Source organism: Sinocyclocheilus rhinocerous, unplaced genomic scaffold (assembly GCF_001515625.1).
Source record: "Sinocyclocheilus rhinocerous isolate Xijiao unplaced genomic scaffold, SAMN03320098_v1.1 scaffold1055, whole genome shotgun sequence".
NCBI lineage: Eukaryota > Metazoa > Chordata > Actinopteri > Cypriniformes > Cyprinidae > Sinocyclocheilus > Sinocyclocheilus rhinocerous.
Genome location: NW_015658727.1, coordinates 744355 through 757154, shown reverse-complemented (window position 1 = coordinate 757154; position 12800 = coordinate 744355). Strand labels below are relative to the sequence as shown.

Here is a 12800-nt window from a genome sequence, read left to right as displayed (position 1 = left end):
GACTGTATCTATTTGATAAATTAAAATAACCAACTAACATTATACATACTCTTTTGGTTTCTGTACCCAATATTTTAAAAAAATGTACAAATGCAATACAAATATCGGTATAGGTACTCGGTATCGGCAAGTACCAAAAATAAAAGTATCGGTATCGGGCGAGTACTGGAAAAAGCGGTATCGGTGCATCCCTAAATTTCACAATTTAAAATATACTCTTTTAACACCAAACAAAACATTTTCTTTGTACATGTTAATAAATAAATCAAAGTTAAAAGAGAAAATGTTGGTCCATTAATGTCGGGAGAACTACTTCCTTAAACTGTTGAAACATATAACAATTTATTATTTAACTTAATATCTTATCTCGTCAAATCCAATATGGCAATATTTCAATATTCTGTGCTTCATATGCAATATAAACAGACCTATAATTAAACCAACATCAATTGGCTTTGTTTGCATTCAGCATATTGCATGCCACCTCTTCAATTATTTGAATTATGATATGCTTTCACATTACAGCCATTCTGAAGGCATATACAGGTGCATCTCAATAAATTAGAATGTCGTGGAAAAGTTCATTTCAGTAATTCAACTCAAATTGTGAAACTCGTGTATTAAATAAATTCAATGCACACAGACTGAAGTAAAAGAACCATACTTTTTTGCTCATCTGCAAAATGATCCGATCTGTTACTCAAAATCTGATATGATAATGCAATATGATCCGAGCCGTGGCTTTTGTGATCCATTGCACCCCTACTCTCTTGTCTTGTTATTTGAAGAAAAAAAGCAATCACTGAAGTTTTTAATCATGCTGATTTGTGCGCAGTGAAGTTCAGCCGATGTCATTTTTTTTTTTATTCGGGCTACTTAAATTCATTTTGGGCTACCAAAATCTGAAGAATGTCTGCCCGAAGGGGTACCAGCGATTTTGACATTTTGCGAGCCCTGCAAAGGTTGCCTGACACACCAGATTTTCAACGTTCATTTAAAGTCCACTCAGGATTACTGTAAAGCACTGCTTTCATCACTCGGCAGGACGGGTCCTCATTTCCACACCACAATCACGCCAATACCGACACTGGCAGGATCACTTCACTGTTTCACTGAAAGAAAAAGATCATTAGACCCATCTATTTGAGCTAAAAGTTGATCTGACTGCCTGGCAACCAAGGTCTGAACAGCGTCACAATAACCACACATGTCAGACAGACATTTTGCTTATGTTTCCATACTTTCCCTTCTACAGCCTGCAGTGTGCTTCTAAAATGCTAGAGGATGACAGGTCAATGCCCTTGTACGGTATGAAAAGATTGCCATTCAGTTTTATAGAGCATGAGTGCGGATCACTTTCTAATTGAATTGGATTAAATATTTAATCTGATAATGAATAAAATGGTTTGTCCTGACCACAGTGCATTTTATGCAGTGAATTATTGGTTGCAGACTGCATGAAATAATAGAAAAAGGCATTTACCAATACAAAAAAACAAACAATGAATCTATTTTAAAGTTTATTTTCAAGGATATTTTGTTTTGCTTTGTATGATAAACAATTATGGTAGTGCATTGGGTTGCCACTTGATATCCAAAGTAAAATCTGAGTCCTGAACCATTTGAGAGCCGCTGGTTTAATAATCTGATAAGTAAGTGGCCCTAATGCACCACATACTTAATGTAAACGGAATGAAGTAGGAGAAGAAATAAACACACTCACTTCATACAACATTTGTGTCGGATGTGCCGATCGGAGCAGCTAAAGCTTCACGTGTGTTTAGTGAACTGAGCTTCTCATCTTCATCACTTGTTTCCTTTGTTCTCTTCTTTCTTCTACATGGATTATATTGTTTGCTGTGAAACGAGACAGGAAGAGAGGGAAAAAAAACATTCAAGGTTAAAAACACTGAAGATTGACTCTGTTAAGCTATGAAAGTATTAATAATGTAACACATCACTCACTGTGTACAGACACATATGAAGACAATGAGCAGAATCAGAAAGACCAATCCTGCGACCACGCATGCGATGATTATTTTCCTTCGTTCTCCTACATGATAATCAAGATCAAGATATTCGCACCTAGTGCCAATATATCCTGTTTCACATCTGTGCAAAAAAATTTAATAAAAAATCTACATTTTCATATCTGACTGGTTGAGAGATGGACAGGTCAAAGTCTCACCTGCATGAAGGAGTGTTCTGTTCCTTTACAAAACGGCAAACACCATGGATACAGTAATGCTTGTATTCTTTTGGACACTTAGAAAAATGCCCACTCCATTTGTGCTCATCATTTGAATCTATAGATTTGAAATAGGTAAACATATCACCATTAGACACATACACATAAGATTTTTTAATGTTTCTGAAAGACTCTTCCCAAGGCTGTATTTATTTGACCAAAAATAGTAAAAACAGTAATATTGTGAAGTATTATTACAATTCAAAATAACTGTTTTCAGTTTTCATAATTTATTCCTGCGATGGCACAGCTGAATTTTCAGCATCATTATTCCAGTCTTCAGTGTCATATGATCCTTCAGAAATCATTCTAATATGCTGATTTGCAGCTCAAGAAACACTTATTATTATTATCAATGTTGAAAACAGTCGCTGCTTAATATTTTGTGGAAAAATTTATACTATTTTCAGGATTCTTGGAAGAACAGAAAGCTCAAAAGACTTCACTGACACTTTTAATCAATTTAAAACATCCTTGTTTAATCAAATTAATCTATTTAGTCATAAAAACTGGTAAGTAAAATACAGTGGGAATTCACAAATACTAAATTCTGGCCAATAGTTATGTTCATGCTATAGGTCGATACGAAACTAAAATATTTATATATTCTATACTTTGTCTAAATAAATAAAAAAATACACCAAAAACTAAAATCAGTCATTTAAAATGTCACAAGTGAATTTAGGCATCTTGCTGTACATAATGCACAGCATGAAAAAAGGGATATTCACTTTGAGATTTGTTAAAGATTACATTTAACAGTGTTATCAAAGCTGTTTGTGTTTTTAACTATAAACTTTATGTGAATGTTAGCTAATGGCAAATGTGATCTATATGAACATACACAATAAAGATCCAATATCGATCAATATAATACATGTTTAAAAAAAGCTCTAACATTGGAGATAACTAAAATAATATCTATATATTGAGGATCCTTACAATACAGAGTAACAAAACCAGGGTTGTCTGTTTACTTATTTACAATATTATGCATGTCATTATACAAGCCAACTGTAAACGCCAAACTCAGAGGATTGAGCAAGAAAAAAGACCGGTCTACAACCACTGAAACTTGAGCTTTGACTTCAGAATGAACTAAAAGTTGAATGGAAAAGGATCTAATTACCACCTCTGGCCACATGTAACATGATCCGAGTTCAGTCAGAGAGGATTATCTGCTATACAGAGATGCTAAACTTGAGCTTGGGAGAGTTATCGCTTCTTAAGTAAAATTACAAGGCTTAAAAGTGTCAAAGAAGCTTGGTTATTATCATAACAGCCCAATTTTCCTCAGTGTATGCCAATGGCTTTGGCAGAATTCTGTGGTGATCAAATAACACCAGTGAAAAATTTTCATGCCATAAGAAAATCTTTTAATTTAATATCCTATTTATCTCTTCAGCAGGTGGTCAGGCTTCAAGACTTTCATGTCATGCCCAGGGGAAGCCCAGCTTTTACAACACAACACAACAGGGGTAAACACAGTGTTACATCTCACGTCTTTCAAGTCAGTGGTAGACAAACCTCACCACAGCTTCGAAATACGCTTTCTGCATGAGGTGAAGGCGAATTTTATGGAAAATATTGAAGGCTTGGTTTGCTCATTTCACTAGGGGTGACAATGGTATTTACCTGTGCAGTTGCTGCTGTTGTCATGGTGATCGCATGGTGTCTTTGTGGTATTCCATTCAGCCTGGGAGTGTTTGCACAGGACAACAGCTGTCCAGGCAAATGTTATAGTGGGTTATATAGGCCTTTTGATTGTGGTTACACTTTGAAATCCCTCCCTCTATGATTAACCAATAGAGTGCCTTCTAATGTGACAAACTGGCTTCCAGTGCTAAGAATAGAATCTTTCATAGTATTATAAAAGAAGTCTGACACACAACTGAAGCAAAGACGCACCCGCTGCTGATGTCACGAGCACATTCATAAATACAAGTACATAAAAGACGGTAAAGTTGGCAAACGGGTACTTCTACAATCTGCAGTGTCGTAAAATGTTCTATAGCTGTTGCAAACGAACAAAACAATGGTGGACAGTACCTGTTATTATTCCCAAAATGAACCTGCGCGTCCTGTCCATTTTGCGTTGCGCGTCAAAGCGAAGACTTCATTCCCTGTGTTGCTTCAGAAGTCATGTCCTTCATTTTAGAAGGACTATTTTATTGAACAACAACACTGAGTTGCTAAAAACTTTCCAGCAGCCTTCCCAAAGTTTACCTTCGGGTTTTCTTCAAGTTTAGAGGAGTGACGGGTTGGATGGCGATTATTGAACCGCGTGTGGGAGGCGCTAGTGAGTTATCTCCGCCTTTATGCGTGAATGAACATTTACTATGGGCTTTTACATTAGTTTAGACTAACAGAGATATTTAACTTTTATTAGGCAAAGGATTCATGTTGATACATATTGCATAAAAGTCAGCGTTTCCTATAATGGCATGTGAATGTTGCCATATTAATTAATACATGTATTTACATACTTTATGATGCTTACATTGCTTACTTTATGATGATTACATGCTTTTTTTTTTACACACCGGAACAATAGTTTGATAGCAAATAATAACTGCCAGTTCTACTTTAAACCATCTATTGGAAAACCCTGAACTTTAAAACGCATAGCCATGGAATGGCAGCAAGAGAGAGACTAAAGCACATTCAGTAAAATAAAGACTTTTATTGAGTGCAACAAAAAAAAAATCAATGACCCAGCATCACACAATATAATCATGACGTGGAGTACCATCTCTGAAACCTCGCTGAAAGAAGAAATAAAATCTTAGAATTCATGTGTCTCATGTGTCATATGTTAAGTATTTTTATGATTTATTAACACATTTACAGATTTTTTAATCCAAATATGTTTCATTTTTAAATTATGCTTTTTAAAGATAAATTAGTGAAATTATGAGATCAATCAATTCCTATTTTATTATATTGACAGTCTTTTTAGCAGTAAGTAATAAAAAATGGATTTGTGAAAGAATAAAAAATGGGATATCGTGATTATGAATACAAAATGAAGACAAAATAAAAAGGAGAAAACGCACGTCATATTTGTGAGCCCTTGGAATCAAAAAGTTAAAAAAAAAACCTGGTTCACTGAGTCATTAGAAATACTTCAGTCAGGGTCTCCTAAGGGGTAGCCTACATCTCTGACTCTCCCTAAATCCCCTCAAGTTTCCAGACGGCGCCTCTTAATGAAGCTGAGAGGGCTCTGTGGACACAGCACACTGCTGGAGTGAGGACTTCCCAGCAAACATTGGTCCGACGGCAACGTCGTTTCCCTAGCCAAAAATAGTCGCGGTAGGACGGCATAAATCGGTAAAAATATGTAACACAGAACATTTCCTAAAAATGCATTCAGATACGTTTGTACATCTCTACAGTTATCTGGGGTTGCATGTATAATTGTTACCTTGACTTTTAGCTAAGTGTAGTACAATGTGTAGCTATACCCTGTTGTGAATCAGTTGTGAGAGGACGTCCACTAGTGACGTCCTTTACACGTGCATTTATAGTCCATCACGACCCTCTATGAAATTCCTATGAAATATGCAAAAGCAATTGTGCTTACACCTTTGTTAATACTCCAATAATTAAATTAAGTGCCCTAAGTAGTTTTTAAGAGGTTGTGGGTAGCCTAACGTCCACTGACGTCCTTTACACGTCTATAGTCGACCAAAACCAATTTAAAAAAAATCAATAAATCTTTATGAAATACACAATCATTTATATTTACATCACGATCATTTGTATTTATTTTAATGACTAATTGTATTCACAAAGTGCCCTGTGTGGTTAAGTGATTGTGAAGCCACTGGATTTGAGTCATTATTCGACCCGTTTTCCCTATACATTACAATACGATTTTATTTTTTAATGAAATTTATGCATATACATATGAAACAGATATATATCCGGTCACCATTTCAAGTCTGAGTTTTATGTGAATTTCCAAAACTCTGCTGCCAAGATGTATATATTTTTTGCAAAATCCCGCGATAGGATAGATTATCTCGCGAGAGAGCGTTAACGCATTTTCCCGAAATGAAGGGTTTAATCAAGCAACATGTGAAGAATAGATGTCAGAAATACCGTTCTCTAAAAGACTACCAGTCTTTATCAGAAGTGTCCTGTTAACTTTCACAGAGTTACACCTAGTTAAGGGTCTTTCTCAAGGACACCACAGTGGTATTGATGAGGGAGGGGACAAATTGCTGTTTTTTCACTAATCTAACACGCATTTAATGCAAAACATCTTTTACTTAAGATTATTCTAGAGTAAAATAACATGTAATAAATGTTGATTACCTTTTTATAATGCATCATTTATGAAACGGACGCAAAATCTTGTTCCATTGTATTTTAAATTTAGTTGTAGAACCTTAAAGACGTTTTCAAAATAAGTAGGTGCATGTTATTGTTGATTTTATTATTATTATTATTTAAAAAAATAATAATATTCTCTTTCCTGAGATGCTGTGAAGAGGTGAAGCCCAAATGATACAGACTCAAGACATGGATTCAGCAGTGCCAGAAGGCTTTTTTAAAAAAGGAATTAATTTTTTTTTTTTTAATGTAGTATTCACAATAAAATATGTGGTAAATTAGAACACTCTTCTTTTTACTTTAGTCCACAAATGTGTTATTGTTTGTGATACACGTGGTTAAAACGTTTTATAGACGTTCGGGTCTGACTGGACCGATTTTTGACCTTTTTAGAACATTGGTCAAATTCAGATGTGCCTTTCACGATGTTGCACAATGGGTGTGTGATTATTTTATATGCAGGCTTATACTTAAATTATGCAGCAACACATCTTATAAACATCCAGAAGATGACACATTTAGACGTCCAGGGACGTGCAGAAAAGACGTGTAATTCACGGACAGAAGACGTCGGTTCAATTTTCAACCATGACGGGACGTGTCGGAGGGACGTCTTTTCAACGGTCATTAAACGTCCAAATGTTTGCTGGGAATTGTGTTCATTGGCCGTGGGATTTCTCGTGGGAGATGGAGAGGACGTGTGACTGGCACTCAGGCCGGGGTTGCCAGAGTTTGCTCTCCTCGTCGCACACAAGCCACGTATTATCAAGGGTCACTGCAGACAACGACCCCTTCAGCATCTGCCATGCTCAACTTAGCACAGACACGGCAGGGCTTACTGTGCTCGTTCATGAGAGCCACGTAAACTGTGATTTTCAGTAAAATGTGCTTATAAAGTTTTATACAGATTGATTGCATATATTTTTACAAATTTACTTTAGAATGGAAAAAGTAATAGAAATTATATATATATATATATATGATTATATTTCATATTATACATGATTGGCTGGTGATTATATTTCATATTATACATGATTGGCTGGTGAAAATTATATATATAATTTTCACCAGCCAATCATGTACATCTAAGTAAAATTATAATTGACATTATGAGATATTACAGTACAATGACATTTAATCATTTAGTAAACACTTTTATCCAAAGTGACTTAAAAATGAGGACAATAGAAGCAATCAAACCAACAAAAGAACAAAAATAAAAGTGTTGTGACACTTAGTCCCAGTTAGTCTACTGCAGTATACCTGGCGAGGTTTTTTATATAACAGATAAAAAGAATAAAAATAGAAATAGAACAGAGAGAGCTAGTGTTAGATGGTCAAGTTATTATTTTTTATAATAAATAAAAAGAAAACAAGTAGGTAGAACAGAAATAGAATCGAGAGTGCTAGTGTTAGAGGTTTTTTTTAAATAAATAAAAAGAACACAAGTAGATAGAATAGAAATAGAAGAAATGCTAGTGTTTTGAGGGTCAAGTGTAGATGGAAGAGATGTGTTTTCAGCCATTTCTTGAAGATGGCTAAGGGCTCAGCTGCTTGGATCGAGTTAGGCAAGTCATTCCACCAGCATGGAACAGTTAAGGTGAAAGTCTGTGAAAGTGATTTTGTGCCTCTTTGGGAGGGCACATAAGTCAGAAGCAGTGAACTTAGGTAAAGGGGTGCATAGTCACAATTATGAGATTTTAAAAAAAGTCATAGTTATGACATAAAAAAGGAAAAAAATGACAAAAATCATGACAATATTGTCAAAATTATAAAATTATGACAGTCGAAATTATAAGACAGTTATAATTAGCCTACTACATAACTCAAAATTAGGAGAGAAAACAATTATGACATAAAAAAAATTATGAGATAAATTATTATGAGATAAAAGCCATAATTATGACAAAGACTTAATTATATTAAATTGAACAAAATTTAAATTATGAATCAAAATTATGAGAACGTCAAAATTATGACATAAAAAGTCAACATTCTGACAATAACAACTGACAAATTGTCAAATGCTCATCATCTCATAATTTCAATAAAGCATTTTTAAACGGGATTCCTTACCTACAGGACATACAGGTTTTTGTAATGAACCTCTTCAACCTTTGGGGTATATGCCAAATAAAAGGTGAAGTATTTAACCTCACAACACTGAAAATCACCAACAATAAATCATGCTTGTGGTCTTAAAGGTCTGTGGTCTACATTCACACATCGTGTAATATGGCTTCCAAAATTATTCTTGGCCAATTCAGGCTTTCAACAGTGGTAAACATCGCCGCCCGGTGGGGAAAACAACCCACTGCAGGGTTTTGTCCACTTAGTTTGAGACACAAATTAGGCAATGAGCAAATAAAATGTTGAATAATGTTGAATCACACAGACAGAACATGTCTAAGAATCAAAAGGCTTGATTGCTATAATCGCAGAGGGCTGCATATCTGCATGAAAAATAATGAATCATTTTAACGTCAAATAAAATGTCCTGACAAATGAGTATATTGATTAAAATCAGTTTATTTTAACAGATGTAAAATAGATTAAATCCAGTGCAAGTTGTTCATGAAATATTAAACAAGTTCTTTGTGGCTACAGCCTGATATTTGTAATAAATATGAATTTTCATTAAAAAAAAATGCTGATTTTATATTAAGACACCGATTCGTTTTATTTGAGTTTGAAGTTCCCTCACATAAAATAATCTCACAGCAAAATATTTTGTCATCACACATTTTGTGTCCCTGATTCTCCAGTAAAAGCAGTCTTTATGAGAGCTCATTTGCACACCAGAGCTTGTGCTTCAATCAGAACATAGAATGCAAATGAGAACCCAGGCAGCTTGATGTGTTCTCCAGGCGGCAGCTCACGTCCCTTCAGCGGAGGAAGTGTTCGGTCATCCACCATCCTCAGCACTTGTCCATTCAATTTGACTGACCTAGAAGATGGACAAAAAGTGGGATTGTTACTACAACAGTTGATGTATAACGTGTCTAATAGCTTCCAAGATTTTAGGTTAAAATGCATATGAATAAATAAGGGAAAGTGTACGTATATCTTAACTGGTCACATTTTTTTACACTTTTATACCACTTTCATTCATCACATTTCTGACTCATTTTAAACCGTTTGAACAAATTACCTAATAAAATGATTCAACGTTGTCTATATTACAGTGGGGAAAAAAAGTATTTAGTCAGCCACCAATTGTGCAAGTTCTCCCACTTAAAAAGATGAGAGAGGCCTGTAATTTTCATCATAGGTATAATAACGTGTCTAATAGCTTCCAAGATTTTAGGTTAAAATGCATATGAATAAATAAGGGAAAGTGTACGTATATCTTAACTGGTCACATTTTTTTACACTTTTATACCACTTTCATTCATCACATTTCTGACTCATTTTAAACCGTCTGAACAAATTACCTAATAAAATGATTCAACGTTGTCTATATTACATGCAGTCTTTCTATTAATCTGAGGTAATAAAAGTATAGTAAAGTGTAGTATAGCATCCCCAAAAAAATGATTGCATTGTACAGTCCAAACATTGTGAGATCACGAGACATTACCTGGAATAAAGACTCCGTTCACCAGCCTCAGCTGATTGTAGCACAAATGCTTCAATTGTGCTGTTGGCCATATGGTCAGGCAGAATAATAATGACTTCATTTTTGTTTAGGTTTAAGGCAAATAAGGTCACAGCACCTGGTCTATAATGTGTGCTGAAGAAGAAAAGGATACAATATGAAAGGTTAAGGTAAATGTCTTTAGAAAATAATTATAGTGAACAAGAGAATACAAGTACCTTTTTCTGTTGGTGCAGTGAAGGTATACCCGTATTGGTTTCTTTGGTCTTGAATTCATATTAACTTCTGCTTTTAAAACCTCTGGGCCAACAAGCCTTTTGTATAGCAATGATAGCCAATAATCCTGCCGTATGTATGAAATAGTTAAAAATACAAAATGTAATGTAAAGAAAGAAAAAAAAATAGGATAACTGACTGGTCCAAGTTCCTGGACTGATACAGAAGTTATGTAACAAAGATCAAACACATAAGAAACACTTACTGGAAGAGGATCTAGGTTATCATCCACTAAATGGTAAGTGCCAGAACCAATTAACACCTGTCTAATGACGACATCCAAACCAAGTTTGGCAGCAAGTCCCAGTTTGTCCAGCCACCTTCGATAAACAAAACAGCTATAAATATCTATAGTAAATAATAATAAATATTTTTTATTTTATATATATATATTACATTTTACAAGAAATGAATACTTTTATTCAGCAAGGATGCATTGCATTGATCAAAGGTGACAGTAAAGACATTTATAATTTTACAAAAGATTTATAGTTCAAATAAATACTTCATATTCAAAGAATCCTGACAAGATTTTCCACAAAAATATTAAGCACCACAATTGTTTTTAACATTGATAATAATAAATGTTTCTTGAGCACCAAATCAATATATTAGAATGATTTCTGAAAGATCATATGCCTCTGAAGACTGGAGTAATGACTGCTGAAAATTCAGCTTTGCCACCGTAATAAATTATATTTTATAATATATTAAAATAAAAAAACTGTAATTTTAAATTGTAATAATATTTCACAATATTACTGTTTTTACTGTAATTTTTTAATTAAATAAACGCAGACTTGGTGGGCATTAGAGACTTCTTTTAAATACATAAAAAACGACTAATCACAAACTTTTGAACGGTAGTTTATAAAAAACAAAAACAAATTATATTTAAACTGTTGAATTCACATTCAATTATAATTACTTAAATGGAAAATCATATATATATTTGTTTAATTAGGACAAGTAGAATAATTATGGAAACTTGTGTATCAATAACTGAGTTAAACTGCTATTTCTTTCACTGCCATTCTTATAAACTGATTTGAACACACTGGAAGTTTTAATTTATAAATCCATAAATGTTTTTAGACTTACATGAAACCAGCTACAAATGTGTCGGAGAGGCCAACAGCACCTCCACCATATGCCGAGCTTGTCTCTCCTAGCCAAACCTTCTTCCCCGGAGAAACAGATTCAACAATCTGAAGGCAGAAAGTTTATCAGTTAATTTCAGTTATTATCTGACATTTCTCACTGCTGAATCTGATCAATCTGATTGCCACAAAAGACTTTCTATTTTAATATATTGTGCAGGATTACTCTGGTACCTCGAGGACCTCGTTAATTTTTGTTGCGAGAGTATCAAGCACTTCAGGGTCAAGGAAATCCTCTAAAGACGTGTCTCGGCCATTCACATAATAGCTGTAAAGAATAAAAACGAGAACAAGTTCAATACAAAGACTCATAAAAAGCCAATTTAATTTATTTCTGATTTTGTGAAAGGAAGGAAGTAAATCATAACTTACTGATGCCAGGTGCATGCAGTAATGGCCTTTGCTCCAGTCTCCAAAAACCTATAAAAGTGAATGTTCAACCATGTTACCATTCTTCGATACCCAAATGCATTAGTAAGACTGATGGTGCAGACAAGAGGCATCTCTGAAAGTCCATTAAAAATTAAGAACTATTTTCTCTGGACACTTACCCAGTTAACAAATCTTTGCGGTGATCTCGTGGCTGACTGACATCTGGTCCATATAGTCCTGTTGAGTGGTAGACCGCAGATTGCTGAAGGATTTGATGCAAATGGACAAAATCCTGACCGAGCTGGTACCCATCCACTCTGATTCCAGCTTTTTTCTCATAACTGTTGGGTTCTAAAACAACAGATTTAAATTCAAAACAGGTACATGTATACATGCATTAGCAAAAATCAAACGAAAGATCCAAAATCTTACCATTTCCCAGTTCCCAGGACATCACATACTGCCTGGACTCACAGTACTTCAACAGCAATTCTGCGTTTGTGCTGTTCCATGTGTTTTCACTGGTTCGGAGCAAAGCATTCAAACCGAAGATGAGGTCCAAACCAGAGCAGTTCGCAAAAGCGTAGAGCAGATCGACTGCATATTCTGTGAGAAACACAGACACTTGACTTTTCCTTTCACAATAACGATCAGTGAAAATCTGAATACATTACTGGGTTCAACATTAAAGATGGACGAGGGTCAGTGTGAGAGAGTTTTGGGTCAGTTGATGGCTTTGCAAACATTTTTGTGATGCATTAATTTTATCTATCTATCTATCTATCTATCTATCTATCTATCTATC

The 12800-nt window shown here is 34.6% G+C and overlaps 2 protein-coding genes across 2 annotated transcripts in view; both read right to left on the bottom strand.

The window, feature by feature from the left end:
* Window positions 1–877: 877 nt before the first annotated feature.
* On the bottom strand, window positions 878–4526 carry LOC107722828 (probetacellulin-like). Its single transcript, XM_016531316.1, has 6 exons — window positions 4298–4526; window positions 3884–3970; window positions 2189–2306; window positions 1966–2112; window positions 1724–1857; window positions 878–1112 (listed from the first exon to the last, which is right to left on the bottom strand). The coding sequence occupies exons 1-5, from the start codon at window positions 4335–4337 to the stop codon at window positions 1725–1727; spliced, it is 525 nt and encodes a 174-aa protein (XP_016386802.1). The 5' UTR covers window positions 4338–4526; the 3' UTR covers window positions 878–1112; window position 1724.
* Window positions 4527–9159: 4633 nt separating this feature from the next.
* Window positions 9160–12800, bottom strand: part of LOC107722827 (heparanase) — a 6981-nt gene continuing 3340 nt past the window's right edge. The window contains exons 5-13 of the mRNA XM_016531315.1: window positions 12428–12601; window positions 12175–12346; window positions 11996–12043; window positions 11798–11891; window positions 11565–11671; window positions 10669–10783; window positions 10406–10530; window positions 10170–10322; window positions 9160–9536 (exon numbers count right to left, since the gene is read on the bottom strand). Coding sequence (XP_016386801.1) covers window positions 9377–9536; window positions 10170–10322; window positions 10406–10530; window positions 10669–10783; window positions 11565–11671; window positions 11798–11891; window positions 11996–12043; window positions 12175–12346; window positions 12428–12601 — 1148 coding nt within the window. The 3' untranslated portion in view covers window positions 9160–9376. The remainder of the gene's footprint in view (window positions 9537–10169; window positions 10323–10405; window positions 10531–10668; window positions 10784–11564; window positions 11672–11797; window positions 11892–11995; window positions 12044–12174; window positions 12347–12427; window positions 12602–12800) is intronic.